The 26,073-nt window shown below is 36.3% G+C and overlaps 1 protein-coding gene across 1 annotated transcript in view; it reads left to right on the forward strand.

Moving 5' to 3' along the window:
* The window catches only part of TMPRSS15 (transmembrane serine protease 15), a 128,660-nt gene that overhangs the window by 97,847 nt on the left and 4,740 nt on the right, over positions 1 to 26,073 (forward strand). The window contains exons 20-24 of the mRNA XM_036881556.2: positions 3,090 to 3,139; positions 3,304 to 3,478; positions 21,442 to 21,623; positions 22,819 to 22,914; positions 25,817 to 25,956. Of these exons, the coding sequence (XP_036737451.2) occupies positions 3,090 to 3,139; positions 3,304 to 3,478; positions 21,442 to 21,623; positions 22,819 to 22,914; positions 25,817 to 25,956 (643 nt within the window). The remainder of the gene's footprint in view (positions 1 to 3,089; positions 3,140 to 3,303; positions 3,479 to 21,441; positions 21,624 to 22,818; positions 22,915 to 25,816; positions 25,957 to 26,073) is intronic.

Here is a 26,073-nt window from a genome sequence, read left to right on the forward strand (position 1 = left end):
TGTAAGTGAGAAAGCAAACTTCTAGATTTCCTTTCTGTAAGGTATGTCTAAATTTACATCACCATTATAGGTCTTGATCAGTTTTTACATTGATAATTTATTTTATTTATATCATATAGATATTAAAGAATGATAAGAGAAAGAACAAAGGAGAAAATAGAAAAAAGTTCATCTTAGTTATATGCACATTCAGAGCAGAACAAGTTATTCTATACCTATCAACAGAATGCTAAGATTATCTTACACTGATGTGCCCATTTTATATATGTTCATGCTCTTAGAGAGACAACATTTACAGACATAGATACTTCACCCTTTCATCACATAAGCAAGCCAGGAATGTCCTTAATCTCTTTCTCAATTAACCATATTATACTGGGTTGGCAAAAAATCAGACGTAAACACATTTACTTATTTAGTTAATTTATTTATATATTTATATGCTGAAGAGATGATTACATTTATTGTCCCATGAAAACTGGTGCTTTTGAAAACACTCTTACACTAGTGGTTTAAATAAAAACAGGAAAGGAAATAAAGAGGATTCCAAAGATGAGAATTCTTCCAACTATGAAATTCTACTGACCCATATTTCCATTTTCCTTCCTAATGTGAGACACTCAGACTATTTCCCATCACTGAGAAAAAGCCACTTAATGTAATACTAGCAATCTGACCTGATAACTGGACATGAACAATTCATGCAGCTGCTGCTGCTAGACTCCCCTCTCTTCCAGTTCTTCAGCCCACTTCAGTAGTAGTCCTAGAAGTCAAAGAAAATTTGACATATATTGATCAACTTTGGTTCTAGCATGGTCCTAGATACAAATACACAGTGCTTATAAAACACTTTATGGAATGCCTCTTATGTATCAGACACTGTGGTAGGAATATTACAGAGGCTATTTCCATGCAGAAGCTCTACAACTTAGGTAGTATTGCTCCACTGTAAGGATGAAGAAACAGAAGCCTGGTGTTGATATGTGACTTGGACAAATTCACAAAGACTGTAGCCAACACTGAGATTTTAACCCAAGTCAATCTGACTCCAAAGCCCTCTACTTTCCCATTCTACTGGGCTACTTTCTAAATTCCCTAAGGCAACAGCACAGTTTTAATAACAGTCTGGAAAGGAGAAAGAAAGAAAAAGCATAGCCTTTTCAACAAGAATAAAGGTCATTTGTTTGGGTGTATATTGGGAGAGGAATTAGTTCATTTTGTCAACACAATAGATATAAACCCATAACAATATTACTCCACTGGGTTGAAGGAAAGACATAGGATCATAGTCTTATCCTTCTTCTTGTACAGAAGGATGACCTAGCTCTGTCCAGCACCAAAGGCCAGGACAAAAATTCTACTTCTCTCCAACCTCTCTAAATATACCTGGACAAAATGTGGATTCACTCCTCATTCTGACCAGAGAGTAAGCAATTTACTCTTCTGTTCTGAGACACTGTAATGTGTGCCTGAATGAACATTTTGTAGGTATGAAGATTTTGACTAAATAAAATGTTAACCAGAAACTTTCCTGTGCTTGCTAAAAATAAATTCATCAGTTTTATACATACCACAGAATATTAAGTATTGTTTAATACATAAGTATGATGAACCATTTTGAATATGGATTTTCATTGATGAGTACTACAGATGTTGAAAAAAGTTTGGATGAAATTTGACAGTATGTTTGGAAGTTTCCTAGAAGCTAATTTTCTCCCAACCATGAATAGATAACTGAAGAGGAGTTAGCTGAGACTTTGTTCTTTGGGAAAATTATGAATACATATTGATATATTTATATCTAGATAGTTATACATAATGCATGTTGATCATTAATAAAATGTAAGTATATTTCCTTATATTTCAATAGAAATAATCTTCAATTTTAAAGGCTATATGAATCAGACAATATGAATGCACATACTTTTTTGTTGTTGTTAATGTATCATCGATAGGTAATCTTATGAAGGTTTCACATAAGCAACATTGTGGTTACAACATTCACCCATATTATCCAGTCCCCCCACCATGCCCCATTGCAGTCACTGTCCATCAGTGTAGTAGGATGCTATAGAGCCATTCTCCATGAATGCACATGATTTCAAATAAATCTTATCATTCATGTTCCAGAAACACTGAATTACTTTGATTATACTTATGATCTCATGTGGATCTTCGGTTTTGTGTTTTTTATTGTTTTTCCCTAAAGTTTCAAGCATCTATACAGCACGCACTTATAGATGTAGTTAAACATAAATCACTAAATTTGTGTGTGTGTGTGTGTGTGTGTGTGTGTTGTAATGTGGCCAGTATTTGTAGTAGCTGCATCAGGAAATAGTGGGGCATGCACTTTAATTCCTTGTATTATACTGTCCTCTAGTGGTTAGTAAGTATGACACATTTTAAAATAATTCTGTTTAAATTTTTGTTCATAACAGAATTCTTGGGTTTGAAAAAAGCCAGTATCCAAATATTAAAACAGATAGTTTTAAAATTATTTATCTCTGCAATTTATTTTATATTTCCCTATTTATGTTTACCTTCCTTGAAAGCCAGACTTGTTTCATCATTGAATTTCCTGGATGAAGCCAGTAGCCTCACACACTCGGTGTGGGGCACTGAATCGCTGTATGATTAGCAATACTGAGGCATATTCTATAGCTTAGGATGATGAAATCCAAGATTGGTTCAAACGAACTTAACAGTAGCTATGATTTACTGAGTGTTCATTGTGTGTAAGACACAATAATAATTCCTCAGCAAATACGTTCGTGCTTCTCACAAAATTTCAATAAAGTAAGTACTATTGCCCCCATTTTATGGATGGCAAAACTAAGTCATACAGATATTGATCAACTTATCCAAAATCACATGAAGCATATGTGGTAGGATTAAGAACTCAGACTCAGCTCTATTTGACTTCTAACTGGGGATTTTTTCTGCTGCGCATTTCAGCCCCCTGGTATTTGATATGCAATACTTACATTTAAAAGTCCATTTTACTAAAAAAAAAAAAAATTGGATAGTGTATACTGTTTTGCTTCAAAATATTAGATGCACAATTTCTGAAATTTGTTCTTCTATTGCAGTAAACAGTGTTTACAGGATTCACTGATTCTGTTACAGTGTAACCATAAATGTAAGTAAATATTTTGTCACAGTGTCCTTCAAGTATCCAGTTTAAAACTCTGAATAGAGTTGGTGTGTCACCTTAAGTTATTTTATAGTGATCCACTCAGTTTTCATGACCGGGGGAAATCCACCAAAATAAAATAGATGCTCTTTCTTCCATTATTTTAATAGCATGTGGACAAAAACTGGTGGCTCAAGAAGTCAGCCCAAAGATAGTTGGAGGAAATAATGCCCAGGAGGGAGCCTGGCCCTGGCTCACTGCTCTGTATTATAACGGCCAGCTGCTCTGTGGGGCTTCTCTTGTCAGCAACGACTGGCTGGTGTCTGCCGCCCACTGCGTGTACGGGTAAGTGTGACATCAGTGTCCCTTCCCAAACGAGATGACCACAGCAGACATGGCTTCCCATTTCATGCAGCCTCACAGAATCCCATCTCATCAGGAAAATGTTTTGGTTGTTTGTGACATCATAATCTTTCCAATCATTTCCCCATTAAGCTCATGTATAAATGTAAAGTGCAATTAAAAATCATTTTTCATTGGATATTTGCATCAAATATTATGTTTCCTACATATCTAAAAATTAACATTCTTACCAATTCATAATGTAAGCATTTTTGAGGTGTAAAATTAGTTTTCAATGTATAAATTGTGTGGTTATCATTTAATTAGGCCAATATTTATTGTCAACAAATTGTATCAAAAAAGCATGTACAGATAGCCCTCAAATTAGAAAGAAATTGTGCTCTAGGAACTCATGTGTAGGACTTTGTTGTGATTAGGATAAAAATGTTTACTTAGTTCTCAAGTCAGATCTGTTTTGATGCTACCTGTAACTAAAACTTAAAACTAATACCAACCATATCTAATTCTTTTTTGTTGTTGTTACAAATATGACAAAATACATGTTGGCTTCTAGGATTTATCTTCTTCCACTAGAAGGAGCCATCCCCAAAGCAATGCCACAGGAGAAAATAAATATTCCTGCACCCAAGAATACGTTAATTCTCTGCTTCTGCCTGAAAGAAGGCACCTCATTAAGGAATGCATTTCAACGCTTCTGAATTAGGCCAGAAAAAAGGTAGCTTTCTCATAGACGCTCTACAGTCCTGACATGGAGTGATTTCCTGTCCCTAATTGAACAGAAAAGGCCGCCAGAGAATGACCTTACCTGTGAGGTTTAGAATGAGCCTCTTTGTAGCAGCATCCTCAGGGAAAAACCATGTGCTCAGGAATGGAAGATGCAGCCATAATCAGATTAAAAGACTAATTCCCACCAACACAGACAGTGAAAGTTCTTGGGTAGATGGAGACAAAGTGTCAGAAGCACAAGGGTGTGAAGGCTCCTTGGGAGACAGGGAGGGTCAGGAGGAATGAATATTAAAGGCTTGATCCTATACCTAAATACCCAGCAGACTACAGAGAGCGTAAACTCAAACTCATGACCCTAGAACCTGGAAATGAGGACCCTTGGCCAGATCCCAGCTTGGCCAGTTACCTGGGCTCCGAAAGGACTCTCCAAGGTGGAGCTACGGCTAAAGCTCCCAGATTCTCTGTGCTGCACCCTGTGTCCCATATTTAAACTGCACCTTCTTGACTTTGCTGCATCTTGATAATTAATTATATTTTAATCTGTTTTCAAACATACTACAATGAATATCTATAGCAGTCATTTTTCCCATCCCTATTAGACATGACTTTAGCCTTCACCTGTACATACTCTATGCCTTAAGCATGTCCCAGATGGCTAACCTATACCCTGCATTACATGTAAAGGCATCTTTAGCTGATGATTCAGGGTATTTTGTTGTACCTAAGCAAGTCTTAGAAAGTTAGTAAAGTTACCAAATCCTGTATCACTCTGAGATTTGGTAGTTAGTCTGTTTGATAGTCTTACAGAACACATAATTTCTAAATGTACAATGAGGCTTGCAGTAATATTAGTGACATTTTTCGATTTTCTACCATACAGAAGTACTTATTTTAGGTCAATAATACCAATATAGTATCTTTCTAAACCATGAATATACAAAGGAAATAGAAAAGCACTTTCACCTGATACAAACACATGTTCAGTCATATAGGACATAAAATGTCTTTTCATACACTTTCAATTTGAACACAAGTGAACAAAACAAATGTAAGCTGTACTGGAATTGTGATGAATTCAAACTTAGCCTTACTAACCTTACATTTTACTCTCCTTAGCCACTCAGTGGTATTCTTCTTTCTCAGTTGCCAAGAGTTTTTTTGCTTTCTACTTCCTATCTCTCTCTAACCAAGCAAGAAAGTTTCTGATATTATTTCAGATAGTGTCATCAAAAAAATATTTTTGCCACTATGCTACTTCTGCCTGTTATTTGTCTTTTTGAAACCCTACTTGTGCAGTGAAAAGCTTAATTTACTAATAAAAAGAAGAACCCAGATGAAGCAATGTATTGAAATCATACTGCACAAATGACTTGTTCTCATTGTAAATCTGTTACATTTGTTTTCACCTGCAAATGGTTTCATGGTTCAATGGGACAGCTCTTTTCTGTCTACATTGTTATTGTTCACAACTGCATTCCCATCCCTCAGCCTCAGTGTTCCTGGATGTCATTAAATTTCCCTGTGCCTGTTCTATTTCTCTATCACTGACTTTTCTTCTTTTCCAACCTTAAAAGAGAGATTTGGAAAGTGCAGGCCAACTTTGCTGTGGCTTAAGGTGAGGTTGACCTTGAGCCAAAAGATAGAATTTTGATATTACCTATGCTACTGACCTCATGTGACTTAGTATCTCCGGGTTTCAGGGTGTCCGTAGGATATCTACCTCCTACAGCGACTGTCAGGACAAAATTAAATGCCTCAATATTTTTGAACACTGGGAGTCAAACCTAGGAGACATTCAACATGCTTATTTTCTAAACTTTTCAAACTCAATTTCAAACATGCACAAAAATGGCCAACAAAAAATACAGAAAACTCATATACCTTCACAAAGATTCAGCAATTGTTGACATTTCATGTTATGAAATCTTTCTTGTCATTCTTTCATTCTCTCCAATCTGGAGAAATTACTTCTTTTCTGAATCATTTGATAATTGGGTTAGACATTGTTCCCTGTATTTTTACTAAGAGCGAAGATCTTTTCCCATACAATCACCGAAAATCATGGAAATTTAACATCAACATATTACAGTTATTTAAGCTACAGAATGTATTCATTTTTGTCAGTTGTCCCAAATATGCCCTTTGCAACATTTTTGGCTTGTTTGTATGTTTGCCACCCAAGAACCAGTCCAGGATAATGCACTGCATTTAGTTGCTGTGCCTCATTCATCTTCTTTAATCTGGGAAAGCCTGTCAGCCTTTCTATCTTTGTTTTACAGCCTTTCTTTCCCCTTTGACTTTGGTTTTTTTTGTTAATATAAGCAAGTTATTTTATAAAAAGCCCTTATATCTGGGGAAACCCTTAAAGCTTGCTCCCTTATTGGCCTGATAGACTCCCAATCCCTGAGAACTTCTTTGCTTTCCAGCAAAATAAGATGTTGCAGGTTCATCTTGAGCTCTCCCTGCCCTGGCCCCCAAATCAAGTTTTTTATAAGAAACACCAATTCCACTTAGCTAATTTGAGTTCCTTCTACATTTTACAAAACAAGCTCTCGTGTGCTCCTGGCTATGGCTGGTGTGTGCTCTTCTGGGTCCCTCTCATTGAACACAGCTATATACCTACAAATGTGAACCCAAAATGATAGGTCCAATTCAAAGAAAAAAGCACAGGGCACATTCTAGTCTTTTCTCCTTCCATATTTGTAACTCTTGTCTCTAATAGGATAAACCTTGTTTCTACTATCCAAAAAATATTTACATATTTGCTCAATCTTAGAATAGAACACAAAAAGTGGTTTGAGAATTACTAACCACACTACTGTGTAAAGCAAACTAAACAGAGTTTAATATTTTGTTTTCCTTTTTTTTCTGATGACTTGTAGCAAAATGCATATTTTTAAGTGTACAGTTTGATGAGCATTGAAAGTGCGTACATCTGTGTAACCCACACAACCATCAAGACTTAAAACGTTTCCATAACCTGGAAAGTTCTCTTAGACCTCTTCCTGGTCAATCACCAGCCCTGCTTCCAGAAACAACCACTGTTCAGTGTCCTGGGTGGGAAGCCATGTACAGATTTATGGTCTGGATGACATCCATTGAATAGACATATATCAGTGATGAAATTATTCATAGAGAGGCCTATTGCCAATCTTCCATTCTTTGATTTAGCTCTTCAGGGAAGACCAAATGCATCATAATTACCTCATTCTTTTTTGAAACAATTCCTTGAAATAGGCGTTAGCACTCCTGAAATAGATAATTTCATATAGGAGGTGTTTTTGGGGTATTGCAAGAAATATACACTACTGTTTGTGCTTTATTAAATGCTAAATTAATTAAACTGATATAGCTAATAAAGTTTTGAGGCAAACTTTTTAAACAGCTAGGCATTAATTATAAAATAACATTACTTAACTGATATTTCTATTACAACATAAAATTTAGATTCTTTCAATTGCCTCGAACATTTTAAATAGAACTAGGATACTGAATATAAACCAATATTGTAATTAGAAAATTATTCCATTTCTACTTAAACCTACTCTAAAATATAAACATCATGGGTTTGTCTATTTATCTACCTATTCTTATGGCTTCAGGAGGGTAGGCTAATAACTAATATATTATCCCCTATAGGTTGCAGAGATACTATAATGATAATACAAGATACAAGATAATAGCAATTTCTGCAAATCAAAAAGATGAAGAGCATTTCTTAGGCCAGTAGAGGTTTCAAGATTATGTTAGTGATGTTGGTTTATGGTGATAATAGGTCTTGGTTCCTTTTTTAAGGTATTTCAAGTTTGAGCTGCTAGTTATCCTTTTGTTAAAATTCTCTTACTGTATCACTAGGACATTTTAGATTTATACCTTTCTCATAGATTTTATCAAGTTCCACTCTGATGTCTCCCCCTTAAAACCATATATTCCTTAAGTCTCCTTTGGTGCATATTATGTAACCCATTTACTTCATGCTATTCTTTCAGCATTATTTTAATAACATATTTTTTTTTATTTTTACTCTCTTTACCCATTTCATGCATCGTCCCTCCCCACTCCTCTGGCAACCACTTTAATAACATGTTTCTTATTAGCAGGTATCTCATTATAATTATTAGTCCCCTCAGAAGGTTTATTTCCTAGAAGTCACAGAGAATTTCAGATCCCTAAAGTTACTTCTACTTTAAGAACTAATTCATCATCTTGAATCACATTATTGGATCTTCCTTTTCCTTATTTTACCCAATGGTTTGATATGCAATTCCCCCTCTTTCCCTCACTATCATGTGTGCCCCCTGGGGGTGCCATCTTTCCTGCTCGTGGATTGCTGCTTTTTATCTTTTCATTCAGGCAAATGATACTTACGAACACATATCCCAAGACAAGCATTGTTACAGGTTTTGGGGATAATAATGCTGTACAGACCAACAAAGTTCTTACCCTAATAATGATTATATTATAGGTGAGGGCTGGAAAACATTCAAATAAACATTTTATTTTAGGGAGTGATAAGTGCAATAAAGAAACATAAAGGTGGTGCAAACAAAGAGAATGGCAGGAGCAAGGGGCTTGACTTCAATATGGTGGTTGGAGAAAGCTTCATGGAATGAATAAAAACTGAAGGACGATCTAAAGAAATGAGAGAGAAACTTGCAACAATTGCTGGTAACATAAAGGTGGGGTAGGAGTGAGGCAGGCCTGTTCTCGTCAAGAAGCCCTGCTGTTGTGGCTAGTCAGAAGTGACTGGCAGGGAGTGGGAACGAAATCGGGAATGTGAGCAGGACCGGACCCTAGGAGGCCATGGTGAGTGGGACGAGAGACCATTTGGGAGGCTGAGAGTGACAGTATCTAACCAGGCTGCTGCATGGAGATGAGTCTGCCAGAAGCAGCAATAGTGAAATCAGGGAGACCAGTGAGAAAGGAACAATGGCAGCTCTAGAATCTTGGCCAAGGAAGCTGGATGAAGGGCTGGACCTCATTAGAAAGTTCAGATGGTAAGAGTCACTGACAGATAAGCAGTAAGGAAAAGGGTAGAATCAAGGATTTGAGTATGAGCGACAGGGCGAGTGTTCATCTCCTTTACTGAAACAAGGAAAAGGAGGAGAAATGGTTGCTGGGAGAATAAGAGTTCTCAATTTTTATATTAAGTTTGGAACTTCCTATTTAGAATCCAAATGCATTGGCCAACTGGCATGTGGGCATGTGAGTCTAGAGTTCAAGAACTGAAATACAAATTTGGAAGTTTCCAGGATATTGCTGGTATTTAAAGTGTGGCATCAGATTAAATCATCTATGGAGTTTATGTAAAGGGAAAAGAGAAGGCAGCGAAAGGCAGAATGCTGAAGTATTCTAATATTTAGATTTTGAGAAGAAAAAGAGCTGGGAAAAAGACTGAGGAAAAGAAGAGTAAAATGAAAATAAATTCACAAATGCATGGAGATTCCTTGAAGTCAAGTGAAGAAAGGCATTCAAAGATGATTCCATATATAACTAGAAAAAATCTACCAGGTCAAATAATGCTGAGGACTATTTGTCTTACTCCTGGTTCCCTGTACATACTTCTTTTTCTTGCATTTCAACAAGCAAGTGCATACCTCTATTTTTAAAATAGATTTCTACTTAGGTAATTAAAATAAAAACATGTATTTGTTTAAAACTCTTGTCATTACTCATAAAAAAGGAATAATTGTTAAACATATCCCTGCTGTTCACTGTCCTTTGACAATACAACTACCTTTTAGATACTTTAATTTTTCTCATTTGAGTTTCATTATGGGCTCATGGCATATAATTAATAATTTATTTTATTAACTAGGATAATGATTATGATTATTATATGATGCTTAAATTGTTGAGACTGGACTGTATTATGCCATTTAATCTGGCTCCTTTGTTCTTTTAAAATTACTCCTCATATTCTTGAAAACTTTCTTACTTTCTGACTACTACACCATATTCAAATTCTAATTTTTACTTGTCTTAACAGTTGGAACTGGTCACCTTCCTAGGAATCCTTTCTCCATGCAGTGGAAAACAATAATAGAGAGCAGAAGTAAGATAAGTAATAGAGGCAAACATTGGAGTTGGTAAGGGCAAACTTAACTAAAATGCTACCTTTGGCACTGGTAGAACAGAAAAAAACATTTCAACTTACAACTATGATCCCCACTGATTTTTTTTCTTTTATTTATTTATTTATTTATTTTTTACATTGTAAACAAATTCTTACATAGTGAATAAGTTCTTACATGGTGAACAGAACAAGGGCAGTCATAACAGAAACTTTTGGTTTTGATCACGCATTATGAACTATAAACAATCAGGTCAGATATGAATATTTGTTTGATTTTTATACTTGATTTATATGTGAATCCCACATTTCTCCATTATTATTATTATTATTATTATTATTATTATTATTATTTTATTTTATTTTATTTTTTTAATAAAATGCTGAAGTGGTAGGTAGATGCAAGATAAAGGTAGAAAACATAGTTTAGTGCTGTAAGAAAGCAAATGTAGATGATCAGGTGTGTGCCTATAGGCTAAGTATTAATCCAAGCTAGACAAGAGCAACAAAACATCCACGGATGCAGAAGATTTCTCTCAAAACAGGGGGGGTGAGGTTCTAAGCCTCACTTCTGTTGATCCCCAATTTCTCACCTGATGGCCCCCCTGCGACTGTGCCTGTCTTAGGTTGTTCCTCCCTTGAGGAATCTTACCCGTCTCTGGCTAACCAGTCATCTTCCGGGGCCATACAGGGAAATGTAAAGTTGGTAAGTGAGAGAGAAGCCATATTGTTTGAAAAGGTTAGCTTTTTACTCCTTTACAGATTTATGCCCTGTGGGTTTTATGCCCAGCATTTGTCTTGAGGTATCTTTACCACTTGGAAGAATTATGATACTCGGTAAATTTGATATGAGGCACGAATTCTACTTAAGGGTTGTAATTAGGAAGGAAGAAGAAAAGCTATAGAAGTAGCAGGTGGAAGAAAACATGGGAAGATTGATTATTTCTTTGACATATCTTCTTGTAGAGTAACTTAAGCATGTATAGGTTTTAAACTACTAATTAAATTGCGCACACACATTAACATAATAGGAATACAGTTACATACCCAAAGCAGATCTATAATTACCAGCCATCTCCCGTGAAGCCAAGAAAACCAGTTAGGCACCCTAAGCATTTGTGAAAACTTATCTATGATATGATGGATATTGTCTAACTGAATTTGAATAGTTTGAGAAAAATCAGACAATTTAAAACAACACATTCTTGGGAACTGTTCACATCCCATATGTTCTTTTAACAGTAGATAGTCTGTAGTCTCAAGATTTTGGAGCGCTGTTGAGTTCCAACAGTATAGATCCAGTCAAATTTGTAATTTTACTGTATGTACAGACCAGCTTAGATATCTCCTTCTTCATTCCAATGGCAATTCCAGGAAGCAGTGGGATGAATGCAGCTACAACTGCAACAGCGCCAGGATCTTTGTTGACGTTTTTTGATGATCATCTTCTGGAATGACTCTTCCAGAGTATGGTGATGTTGGAACTTCTTCTTCATATCATATCTTATTTCATTTTCTGGGTAGCCAAATTGGGCTTTGATCCTCTGTATAAACACAAACAGACCCTTTGCCCACACTTTGATATGCCCTTTATACCATTGTGAAGAACTTATTGGAGGTTACCACACAGGAACTGCTGTTAGTCCATTCCTGGGTTCTGTGATTCTGCTGCTGTTTTGTTCTTTCAGTTTTTCCTTTGTTCTTATATTCCACAGATGAGTGAAATCATTTGGTATTTCTCTTTCTCTGCTAGGCTTATTTCACTGAGCATAATACCCTCTAGCTCCATCCATGTTGTTGCAAATGGTAAGATTTGTTTTCTTCTTATGGCTGAGTAATATTCCATTGTGTATATGAACCACATTTTCTTTATCCAATCATCTACCAATGGACACTTAGGTTGCTTCCAATTCTTGGCTATTGTAAATAGTGCTGCAATAAACATAGGGGTGCATCTGTCTTTTTCAAACTTGAGTGCTGCGTTCTTAGGGTAAATTCCTAGGAGTGGAATTCCTGGGTCAAATGGTAAGATTATTTTAAGCATTTTGAGGAACCTCCATACTGCTTTCCACAGTGGTTGAACTAACTTACATTCCCAACAGCAGTGTAGGAGGGTTCCACAGCCTCGCCAACATTTGTTGTTGTTTGTCTTTTCGATGGTAGCCATCTTTACTGGTGTGAGGTGATATCTCATTGTAGTTTTAATTTGCATTTCCCCGATAATTAGCGATGCAGAACATCTTTTCATGTGTCTGTTGGATATCTGTATTTCTTTCTTGGAGAACTGTCTGTTCAGTTCCTCTGCCCATTTTTTAAGTGGATTGTTTGTTTTTTGTTTGTTGAGGTGGGTGAGCTCTTTATATATTTTGGACGTCAAGCCTTTATCGGATCTGTCATTTACAAATATATTCTCCCATACTGTAGGGTTCCGTTTTGTTCTATTGATGGTGTCTTTTGCTGTACAGAAGCTTTTCAGCTTAATATAGTCCCACTTGTTCATTTTTGCTGTTGTTTTCCTTGCCTGGGGAGATATGTTCAAGAAGAGGTCACTCATGTTTATGTCTAAAAGGTTTTTGCCTATGTTTTTTTCTAAGTGTTTTATGGTTTCATGACTTACATTCAGGTCTTTGATCCATTTTGAGTTTACTTTTGTATATGGGGTTAGACGATGGTCCAGTTTCATTCTCCTACATGTAGCTGTCCAGTTATGCCAGCACCATCTGTTGAAGAGACTGTCATTTCGCCATTGTATGTCCATGGCTCCTTTATCAAATATTAATTGACCATATATGTTTGGGTTAATGTCTGGAGTCTCTAGTCTGTTCCACTGGTCTGTGGCTCTGTTCTTGTGCCAGTACCAAATTGTCTTGATTATTATGGCTTTATAGTAGAGCTTGAAACTGGGGAGGGAGATCCCCCCTACTTTATTCTTCTTTCTCAGGATTGCTTTGGCTATTCGGGGTCTTTGGTGTTTCCATATGAATTTTTGAATTATTTGTTCCAGTTCATGGAAGAATGTTGCTGGTAATTTGATAGGGATTGCATCAAATCTGTATATTGCTTTGGGCAGGATGGCCATTTTGATGACATTAATTCTTCCTACCCATGAGCATGGGATGAGTTTCAATTTGTTAGTGTCCCCTTTAATTTCTCTTAAGAGTGACTAGTAGTTTTCAGGGTATAGGTCTTTCACTTCTTTGGTTAGGTTTATTCCTAGGTATTTTATTCTTTTTGATGCTATTGTGAATGGAATTGTTTTCCTGATTTCTCTTTCTATTGGTTCATTGTTACTGTATAGGAAAGCTACAGATTTCTGTGTGTTAATTTTGTATCCTGCAACTTTGCTGTATTCCGATATCAGTTCTAGTAGTTTTGGAGTGGAGTCTTTAGGGTTTTACACGTACAATATCATATCATCTGCAAATAGTGACAGTTTAACTTCTTCTTTACCAATCTGGATTCCTTGTATTTCTTTGTTTTGTCTGATTGCCTTGGCTAGGACCTCCAGTACTATGTTAAATAACAGTGGGGAGAGTGGGCATCCCTGTCTAGTTCCCGATTTCAGAGGAAAAGCTTTCAGCTTCTTGCTGTTCAGTTTGATGTTGGCTGTGGGTTTATCATATATGGCCTTTATTATGTTGAGGTACTTGCCCTCTATTCCCATTTTGCTGAGAGTTTTTATCATGAATGGATGTTGAATTTTGTCAAATGCTTTTTCAGCATCTATGGAGATGATCATGTGGTTTTTGTCTTTCTTTTTGTTGACGTGGTGGATGATGTTGATGGATTTTTGAATGTTGTACCATCCTTGCATCCCTGGGATGAATCCCACTTGGTCGTGGTGTATGATCCTTTTGATATACTGCTGAATTCGGTTTGCTAATATTTTATTGAGTATTTTAGCATCTACATTCACCAGGGATATTGGTCTATAATTTTCTTTTTTGGTGGGGTCTTAGCCTGGTTTTGGTATTAGGGTGATGTTGGCTTCATAGAATGAGTTTGGGAGTATTCCCTCCTCTTCTATTTTTTGGAAAACTTTAAGGAGAATGGGTATTATATCTTCTCTTTGTGTCTGATAGAATTCCTAGGTAAAACCGTCCAGCCCGGGGGTTTTGTTCTTCGGTACTTTTTTGATTACCATTTCAATTTCTTTGCTCGTAATTGGTTTGTTTAACTTTTGTGTTTCTTCCTTGGTCAGTCTTGGAAGGTTGTATTTTTCTAGGAATTTGTCCATTTCTTCTAGGTTTTCCAGCTTGTTGGCATATCGGTTTTCATAGTAGTCTTTAATAATTCTTTGTATTTCTGTGGAGTCTGTTGTGATTTTTCCATTCTCATTTCTGATTCTGTTGATTTGTGTTGATTCTCTTTTTCTCATAATAAGTTTGGCTAGAGGCTTATCTATTGTGTTTATTTTCTCAAAGAACCAGCTCTTGGTTTCGTTGATTTTTGCTATTGTTTTATTCTTCTCAGTTTTGTTTATTTCTTCTCTGATCTTTATTATGTCCCTCCTTCTGCTGACTTTAGGCCTCATTTGTTCTTTTTCCAGTTTCGATAATTGTGATGTTAGACTATTCATTTGGGATTGCTCTTCCTTCTTCAAGTGTGCCTGGATCGCTATATACTTTCCTCTTAAGACTGCTTTCGCTGCTTCCCACAGAAGTTGGGGCTTTGTGTTGCTGTTGTCGTATTTTTCTATATATTCCTTGATCTCTATTTTGATTTGTTCGTTGATCCATTGATTATTTAGGAGCATGTTGTTAAGCCTCCATGTGTTTATGAGCCTTTTTGTTTTCTTTGTAGAATTTATTTCTAGGTTATACCTTTCTGGTCTGAAAAATTGGTTGGTAGAATTTCAATATTTTGGAATTTACTGAGCCTCTTTTTGTGGCCTAGCATGTGGTCTATTCTGGAGAATGTTCCATGTGCACTTGAGAAGAATGCATATCCTGTTGCTTTTGGATGTAGAGTTCTATAGATGTCTATTAGGTCCATCTGTTCTAGTGTGTTGTTCAGTGCCTCTGTGTCCTTACTTATTTTCTGCCCGGTGTATCTATCCTTTGGGGTGAGTGTTGTGTTGAAGTCTCCTAAAATGAATCCATTGCAGTCTATTTCCCCCTTTAGTTCTATTAGTATTTGTTTCACATATGCTGGTGCTCCTGTGTTGGGTGCATATATATTTAGAATGGTTATATCCTCTTGTTTGACTGAGCCCTTTATCATTATGTAGTGTCCTTCTTTATCTCTTGTTACTTTCTTTGTTTTGAAGTCTATTTTGTCTGATATTAGTACCTCAACCCCTGCTTTCTTCTTGCTGTTGTTTGCCTGAAATATGTTTTTCCATCCCTTGACTTTAAGTCTGTGCATGTCTTTGGTTTTGAGGTGAGTTTCTTGTAAGCAGCATATAGATGGGTCTTCCTTTTTTATCCATTCTATTACTCTGTGTCTTTTGATTGGTGCATTCAGTCCATTTACATTTAGGGTGACTATTGAGAGTTATGTACTTATTGCCAATGCAGGCTTTAAATTCGTGGTTACCAAAGGTTCAAGGTTAGCCTCTTTAGTATCTTACTGCCTAACTTAGCTCACTTATTGAGCTGTTATATACACTGTCTGGAGATTCTTTTCTTCTCTCCCTTCTTATTCCTCCTCCTCATTTCTTCATATGTTGGGTGTTTTGTTTTGTGCTCTTTTTAGGAGTGCTCCCCTCTAGAGCAGTCCCTGTAAGATGCCCTGTAGAGGTGGTTTGTGGGAAGCAAATTCCCTCAGCTTTTGCTTGTCTGGGAATTGTTTAATCCTGCCATTATATTTAAATGATAGTCATGCTGGATACAGCATCCTTGGTTCAAGGCCCTTCTGTTTCATTGTATTAAATATATCAAGCCATTCTCTTCTGGCCTGTAGGGTTTCTGTCAAGAAGTCTGATGTTAGCCTGATGGGTTTTCCTTTATAGGTGACCTTTTTCTCTCTAGCTGCCTTTAAAACTCTTTCCTTGTCCCTGATCCTTGTCATTTTAATTATTATGTGTCTTGGTGTTGTCCTCCTTGGATCCTTTCTTTTGGGGGTTCTGTGTATTTCCGTGGTCTGTTCGTTTATTTCCTCCCCCAGTTTGGGGAAGTTTTCAGCAATTATTTCTTCAAAGACACTTTCTATCCCTTTTCCTCTCTATTCTTCTTCTGGTACCCCTATAATACAGATATTGTTCCTTTTGGATTGGTCACACAGTTCTCTTAGTATTGTTTCGTTCCTGGAGATCCTTTTATCTCTCTCTATGTCAGCTTCTATGTGTTCCTGTTCTCTGGTTTCTATTCCTTCAATGGCCTCTTGCATCTTATCCATTCTGCTTATAAATCGTTCCAGGGTTTGTTTCACTTCTGTAATCTCCTTCCTGGTATCTGTGATCTCTCTCCGGACTTCATCCCATTTCTCTTGCATTTTTCTCTGCATCTCCATCAGCATCTTCATGATTTTTATTTTGAATTCTTTTTCAGGAAGACTGGTTAGGTCTGTCTCCTTCTCTGGCATTGCCTCTGTGATCTTGGTTTGCCTCTAATTTGCCTTTTCATGATGATAGAAATAGTTTGCAGAGCTGGGACGAGTGACGGCTGGAAGAACTTCCCTTCTTGTTGGTTTGTGGCCCTCCTCTCCTGGGAGAACAGCGACCTCTAGTGGCTTGTGCTGGGCAGCTGCATGCATACAGGGCTTCTGCTTCCGGCCTGGCTGCTATGGAGTTTATCTCCGCTGTTGCTATGGGCGTGGCCTGGCTCGCGCTGCCCCTTCACGAGGCGCTGGGTTCTTGCAGGTGTGGATGTGGTTTGGATGTTGTTCTGTGTCCTCTGGTCTCTATTCTAGGAAGAGTTGTCTTTGTTATATTTTCATAGATATATGTGGTTTTGGGAGGAGATTTCCATTGCTCTACTCACGCCGCCATCTTGGCTCTGCCTTTTTTTCTTTTAGCAAATTGTGTTGCTCTATAATTATCTTGCCATATTTACTTCCTACCACAATGAAAATCCCGCTTACAAATGGACACCCAAATGCTCTGAGCACTGAGCTGCTTACATACCAGCACATGGAAACATAGTGACATTATAGCATTAGTTAACCCCATCCAGTGCAGTATCTATTGAGTACCTGTGTTCTAAGTGTACTAGTCATCGAGGTTACAGAAGTCAACAGTGTATGTCTATTTGCTCCCAATCTGCACCTTTCTTTCCCTTTCTACTGAGAAAAACATTTCATTTGGACAGGGCAGGCAACAGTGAAATGCAGCAGGAATTCAGCCAACTTCTACATAAAGGTGCCATGTTTCCATTCTCTTTGCCTCTGCTGGGTAGGGACTTGCCTATCCAATGGAGTTATATTCTTTTCCCATTCCCGACTGTCTTCTGTCCTATAACTTCACGAGAATGTAGATGCTTTCAGACAAGAAATTTTTTAAACATAAGACGTCCCTTCTCTTTATCTGCAATGGTTTCTCTGAAGGCTTTCTTCTTCCATCTCAACTTCAGGTAAATGGGAAAGCTAGGGAGGTTTCTGTATTATTGAATATCTCAATTAAGATTATGAAGTACAGATTCTTAGGTCCCACTCCAAACATCCAAATTAGAATCTCTGGAGTGAAAACTGGAAAACTGAAAGTTTAGCAAATTCTTCAGCTGATTCATATAATTTGAGGACCATTATAACCAGAAGACTGTAAGTCTTCTTCCTCCAAGAGAAGGTACTAAAATTACAGTAGGATATATAGTGGTCTAGTGGTGTTCATGTCAGTGTTGTGCTTGTGGTGGAAGCGTTAAGTACAAAGACATGGAAAGGTTTATGGAACAGGACTTAGAGAGAAATGCAAATAATACATGTTGGAGGGATATTTCCTTCCCATACTACTGCTTGTAGATTCAGGAGAAATAAAAACATGAAAAATAGAGTATTTTACATATAGCACAATAGTGATTATAGAAATCATTAAGAATGTGTCAGATTAACATTGATTAAATTGTATTTAATTAGAGCAGTAGCTTGAAGCATGTATGTTTAATCTTCACAGCTCATAGTTCATGTATTCATTTTTAACTCAGACTCTTACAATAATGAGAGGAGAATGGTGATTACTCAACTTTATGCTACCTATATGCTCTCTCATATCAGTAATTATATTTATATATTTATAATCTCAGATGAGATACAGCACTTACAGAAAAGATAAGAATTTGGAGATTTAGTTACTGCATATTTTATCCTTGATTAAATCTATAGCAAATACACATATCTCTCTGAACTTGTATGTGATTTTTTTCTAAAGATAAAAGATGTAAGAGATATTTAAAGAGACAATCCTATTGTTTTGCACTTTATTAACTTCATAGAAGTATCTCTAAATTCACATTGAGAAAATTTTAGTAGGTATTATTTAAATGTTATGCTATTAATATAATAATGTTATTTATATAAGCAACTTATAATAATGCAAATATATAAATTTTGATATAATTCATTGGTTATATAAATAATATACTTACAATACAAACTGTAATTATATATAGATAAATATAATTAAATGCAAAGTAGGAAATATGGTATGGCAATTATAAGATTTATTTTTTATAAATAGTTAATAAATACATAAATTTAATGTGAGACATACAATTCATTAAAGATTATAACTATCTGTTACATGTCACTGACCAGCTAAGCTTTAGAAAACATACTTAAATATGTGACAGAGAAAGAAGTTCAGATATAGGACACCAAGGAAGAGATTTTACTCCACCCCCAATCCTCATAGGCCTAGGTGGACAGGGGAGTCCCAGGACACAGTAGGAGTGAGGTGCGGTCAGAATGTCTGAAATTACCAGTATGTTCAGCTTGGCTGAAGTTCTGATTCCTAGGACCTGGGGAAGGGAAGTGAAAAGGCCTCTGCAGCACCTAATGCCCTCCTGGCCAGCATCTGGAGGTTCAAGGAGCTAGCACGAACTCCAGGAGAGACATCCTCCCTGAGCCCAGATAATGCAATGGCAGGCTGTGTCTCTCCCTCCTGCCCCTCTAACACTTCCCACATATTCTTGCCACTTCCACAGAACCTTGCCCATAGCTACACGAGACACCCCCACACCTGGTACATATGCAGCCTCTCAAGTCAGACTGTCCCAGTTCAAGTGTCTCTCCTACCATTTAAACTCTCAGCACATTCTAATTGTAGAATCCATGGCACTGTGGTAGGGATGCAATGAGATGATGTGGTCAGAGTACTTGGCACAAAATAGATCCTTCATAAATGGGGGTTATGATATTTCTATGAAGCACTTAAGTAAGTTTCCACAGATTTTTAACATGGAGTGGTTATCAGTGGATTTGTACTGTATGCTGGGGCACTCACTGATTTTACTGATGACTACTACTTGATCAAACATGATCATCTGGGAAAAATAACAAAGTAATGAATAGATAGATAAAAATATAGACAGATGTACTTGAAAAAAACCTCATGCCCTTTATACATTTGTAGATGACTTGGATTTTAACATTTGAAATCCCACATTAAACTAGGCATTTGTGACTATTAAGAATTAAGTCATTAGTTCTGCTATAACTGCAGTTATTGGATTTTGACTTCATTGTGAATATGGCTTAATTCCAGCTGTTCCCTGGTAATTTCTTGGCCTGAAGATGTTGGAGGCCAAATACATTTAGAAGTCCCCTAATACTTTCAAATCCAATTTAATCTGCCTGTAACAACAATGTTTATCCAATATTGTATGTGGAAGTACATTAATGAAGTTCATTGTATATGGAAATACTCAAATTCATGTTAGATTATAAACATCATAATAGGTTTTATTGCTTATCTTGTGTGAGTTCAGTGACCCTCTAACAGAATGCTCCTAAACCTCTTTCCATTATTACTGGAGATGGGTCCTTGGTCTCATTGCAAGAAAGAATTCAAGAATAGGTGCAAAAAAAAAACAAAAAAACAGTGAGCATTTAAGATTTTTGGAAAATGAGATTTTAGAGAAAGACAAAAGTACATGCCAGAGAGTTGGCATGGGCAGACCTGGAGGGGAGTCCTGCCTAGGAGACAATAGGGAGCCTTTTTTTATATAAAGGGAGATGAATGTTCACCAAGTGAGGCTAGGTTTGAAGGAACAGATGGAGTTAGATTCTGAGTTTGGGCCTGCTCCACCCTCGTCAGGTGTCAGGTGGAAGGATTTTTTACTATATTTGGTCCCCATCGGACCCGTTGTGGCGTGGGGAGGTGTGATTTTTACTATGCTAATGATGGAGGGATGTGATTTTTACTCTGGTAATGGATTTGGGGTAAGGTCATCTTCTCCATGTTGTAACTAGCCAGTTTTGGCCAGTCTGTTATCTATATTCTCCCCCTGACAGCCTGTGGAAACAGCTCACACAGAATGTGCGGAATGGAAGCCAGCTTCCACCGGGCTGCAGCCCCCCTCCCTCCGCCTGCCTGTGTCTAGCTATCTACCTACTTTGGTGCCCTTGTGCCTACAGCTGCTGCGGTTGTCTGAGGAGACCTGGGAACAAGACGCAGTCTCCACAGCAGAATGTGACCTAATGCAGTGCTGCTCAAATCTGGCCATGTATTAGCATGAACTTGGAGATTTATAAGTTCTATAAATATATTTTTTAATATATATATATATTTTAAAAATTTTTTTTTATTTTTAAATAATATTTTAAAATTTTTATTTTTTTTAATAATATTTTAAAAATATATATATTTTAAAATATATATATTTTAAAATAAAAATATATATATTTTAATTCCCCCCCTCCATCCCAGACTCATTAAGTCAAAGATAGGAAAGGAGAAACAGGTAACAGTGTTATTTAAATGTACTCCTGGTGATTCTAATGTGAAACCAAAGTTGAAAACCACAGTCTAGACCTAGAGATCAAGAGATGACTTCAGAGATGTGAGAAAGATGAGCACTAATTAAGGCTTATTCTGCGATCTGATCAGAAAAAAATGAAAATTAAAGAACTCTTTTTACAGGAAAATCCTTCAGAGAAATTCAAGAATTTATTAGGATAGGAACACCTAGTTCTGAAAAATTACAAAGATTCCCAGAAAGTAACTGCAGTGGATGGAGAGTTTAATCTTACACTTCTTTTTCATAATCTTTAGGAGAAACTTAGGGACATCTACATGGAAAGCAGTGTTAGGCCTGCATATGACATCAAATCTGACTTCCCCTCAAATAGTGACTCGGTTGATCGATCAAATTGTTATAAACCCACATTATGACAAACGGAGAAAGGACAATGATGTGGCCATTATGCACCTTGAATTTAAAGTGAATTATACAGGTAAAAGAAATCATTTTTAGTTTTCTTATCTGCCCTAATTAATTCAAAATTGGATTTGAAATATTATCTGTACCAATGCATAAATAGATTGCAAGAGTTGGATAAACATTAAATTACCTTCGTGGAAGTGTTTAAATCCAACTTTCTAGAAAGTTGGCCAGTAGAATAAAATTCTCAGAGTCCTCTATAACAGTAAACTCAAAGCAAGAGCCCAGAGAAAATCAGTCATATTACAATGCATGCCTCCCTATTCCTCATGTAAAACAAAGGCAGGTCCATCTACCACAAGGGCAGAGTAGTACACACTGAGAGAAGGCACACATTCTAAGAGAAAGCGAGTAAGAATTAAGCTATTCATTGAATGAGGTTTTTAAAGGAGATTCAATAATATTAATAGAGTAGCAGGTCAAGGGCTCTCGCCAAATACTGAGATAATGGGTAGAAAGTCACCTGAGGGAGTGAAATCTATCCTGAGAGGCTCTGATGAACTTGTGCAGACTTCTCCAATTCCCAGTCAGGACAAAGTGCTGTTATGTCTGTGCTATCGTGGAATTTGGTCTACACATGTATCACAGCACTTAGCAAAGGCAGACTATTGTAGTTAATTATGTGGCCCGGTCCTTGATGTAAGCACCACACCTTATTCATTTTTGCATCTGTCCTGGGTCGTAGAACATGTGGTGGGTGCTTTAAATAAAGATCAGGTGGTTTATAAATTGCTGGAGGAGGTTTTTAAAAGCCAGTGACCTATGCTGATGTTTCCATAAGTGTTCTATAAAACAATCACCTAGAAGCTTTTTTAATGTGGAAATAGCCGTGGGAAACTAAAAAAAACTCAGAATTTATGCCCAAGTTTCTCTAAATTGACCCTGAAAAATAACCTTACCAAGATTTTCACAGAACTGACATTATTATTAAGTACCAGGATTATTTAAAAATCAAATATAAATGATTGACCCCAGACTTAAAACATTGTTTACATTATAAAACCTGAAAGACCGTAAGTGATAACAAGTCCATTATCAAAAACTGCTGCTCTGAATTTCTTCTTTCTCCCATGGTTGATGTCTAAAAAAATGTTCAGGCAGGACTAAAACAAAAATAGAAGTTTTTTTTAGGTGAAATATTGAAAGTAATTGACTTTTAAAACTTGTTAGAAACACCTATATGTCTGTACTTTTGTTTGTTTTTCCAGATTATATACAACCTATTTGTTTACCAGACAAAAATCAAGTTCTTCCTCCAGGAAGAATTTGTTCTATTGCTGGCTGGGGGAGAGTAGTACATCAAGGTAAATTATCAGACTTGGGAAAAATAAAATGTGTACTAGTAAAAAAGTATGCTATTGTACTATCCTGTGAATATCTTCAAAAGTTCTTACAACTCTTATACTATAATGAGTTTTTGCAATATCGCTTAAAAGAACTGTCAGGCTTATATTCTAATGATGTATATTTGCATTGTTTTAAATAAAAAACTTCCAGATTGTGTAGAGCATACTATAAAACTACAATCCTTATTGGAGAGGAAGTAAAGCATCTCCCAAACTCAATTATCTAATTTTAGTGTTATATAAGTCTCATCATAAAACAAAATATTACCTGCGATATTTCCCAAACCTAAAAACTATATTTATCCTGTGAAGGTCACACTCACATTTCCTAAAATGAGAAGGGAATCCCTTTCAACATCAACATATTCTGCCTACTGATAACTTAGGGCACAAATCTTACAATGAAGACTAACAGTTGATATACCATTGACTCATTAGCATTATTTAGTAGTGTTTTCCCAGCACAGAAGAAAATGTATATTAAAACTAACCAAACATGATTAAAAAATAAAAAGTTCTCCAGTACTTCATACCTTCTAAATGTAACTGCAAGGCTCATTGGCTTCATGAAGGACAATTTTGACCACTCATTAATAATTAAACAAAAAGGAAGGGCACTATATTCTGGTAGGAGAACCTAGCCTCTGGAGTTGCAACAGATCATAGCCATGATATTTAAAAATCCAAATAAGATTGAAAAGGCACAAAATTTAGTGGAGAAGTACAGGTCCCAGAAGCAAAGCATTCACAGTTAAAATATTCTTTCTTCTTATAAAAGGAAGCTTAATTTTCCAAGTCAAGTCTTTGACTGATGATTCCGATAAAGGTTCTCCACTGCAATTATGTTATGTTGCTGAAAAATGCCTCATGTCTGCTGTCCATAAAGTGTATTGAAGTCAAAGACTGTACATTCTTTTTTTTCCACTTGAAAAATGTCATGATTTATTAAATTTGGATCTAAAAAGTAAAAATGATTCCTAGATAGATATTTTCTGTATCAGACTTCAAACCAAAAGACATTTATGAGCACGATGTAGACTCTTCAAAAACAAATTATCCACTAACAAAATTTAAGACTCTTTATTCCACAGGAAATGGATTTTTTTAAGAGCTGAGTATACTTGGCTTACATTTACTTATTGTTACTAAAGATACACATTTAATTGACTTAAGAAAAGTCTCTAAGAGTAGTTTGGAGCCAAGAGAAACTCTGTATCTGAGATCAATTTCATTTACAAACAAATGACCAGGTCATGTTTAAATACTTCCTGGGTGATGGCAATTTTAATTAATTTTATTAACTTTGCCTTATGATTTCCAGCTACTTAATTTCATAAAATCCCAGTTTCCCCCCCTTTTGAGTCTAATGCACTAATTACTTAGCTATGGAAACTGTGAACATACTATTTATTGGGAAGAAATGAAGTGGTATTATTTAAATTAAGGCAATGAGTAAAACTTAAAATAACTCTTCTGACATTTTTGTATATGTTTTTATGTGGTGTGTGTATTCTCAATTATCTTCATAGCATCTCATGTTGACAAATACATATTAAATATAAGAACATTGCTCAAATTTACATTTACCAGTTTTGTCATATACCCAACCAATTTTTTATTCCTGGACAATAAGCAAAATTTGCTTTGATTTATAATAGTTCATAATAAAGACTAAAGTCTATCAGCCCATCCTAGAACAGATGACAGTGAGATGCTGAATTTTCTCCTACATCTTAACCTCCACAATTTACTTTAATATAAAGTCCATTGTCAAATTTAAAACTAATAGGCTGCTGAAGTCACTGGCTCTAACTAGAAATAGCCATTCAAGCATATCTTTTCCCAACTCCACGTTCATTGTCATGCTGGTACCTTGAAATTGGCCAATGCTTGAATCTTTGTACCAGACAACTGGTTGAAGATACACATTAGGGTTATTTTTCCCCTGAAAACCAGTTACTAAACATTTACCAACACACCACTGAATCATTCAGATGTTGTTTTGCACTTACGTTACACACACACACACATTTCCTGTCTTTTTAGTGTATGGATTAAACTTAGCTGGAAATGAGGTCACATACATTATTTTGCAACAATGCTGACTTTCGTATGCACTAAATTATTCTCAAGTTTCTGTCTCTCTTGAGGAACCAAATAAAATTTCTATTAGAAAGTGTTTATCATGTACCTTTTCCAAGGCACTAGACACCTGCTTATTTCACATCCCTCTGGGATTCGTATTTCAATAAATAGAGGTTTCATGCTTCCAGTAAATGAGTCATTTTGTAAAAAGCAAGGAATTATACTCTGCTACAAAAAGCCTCCTTTCTCTTCACCTGCACGTGATGACAGGCTGATTGCCCTTAGACCAGGGCACAGCTCATCTGAGCTTTGTCTTCTGTTCAGTGCACACCTGCTCACTCATACACATCTCAAAGTGGCTGAATGCCATTATAAGGGGGCACCTCTTCAGGTGCCAAATGAAAAGTACTTCTGGATTTCTGAGCCATTGCTCATTTCCATGAAAGAATCCATTTGTGTTGGTATTTTTTTTTATGAGCAATACTGTAACTGTTTAAAATTACTGAAAATGCCTAAAAACTGTCTAGTCCAATCCACCATTCTTGCTAGCCCTTGGGAACTAAAGAAATGCTTTACTGTTATCCACTTGGCAAAATCCACAGAAGGGCCATATTATGTACTAAAGTACAAGATTTAGCATTTAGTTCCATTATATATACACACAGTACTCAATAATGAGAGTGAACTGTTGAAATGAATAAGACTGATGGTGGCTCATTCAATGATGCATGTTGATCACTTCTGACTGGCTGTCTGCATTATCCATTTTGAACAGGTCCCACTGCAAATATATTGCAAGAAGCTGATGTTCCTCTCCTAGGAAATGAAAAATGCCAACAACAGATGCCAGAATACAACATCACAGAAAATATGATATGTGCAGGCTACGAAGAAGGAGGAATCGATTCTTGTCAGGTAAATATGTAAAACTTCTCACCCTATATTTCCAGAAAGAATTACTATATAAAGATTTCATTGTTTCATAATGATTTGGGAGTAAAGAAATCTCAACTTCATTTCTTCTTTTACAAA

This window comes from Manis pentadactyla, chromosome 1 (assembly GCF_030020395.1).
Source record: "Manis pentadactyla isolate mManPen7 chromosome 1, mManPen7.hap1, whole genome shotgun sequence".
In the NCBI taxonomy this organism is placed as follows: Eukaryota; Metazoa; Chordata; class Mammalia; order Pholidota; family Manidae; genus Manis; species Manis pentadactyla.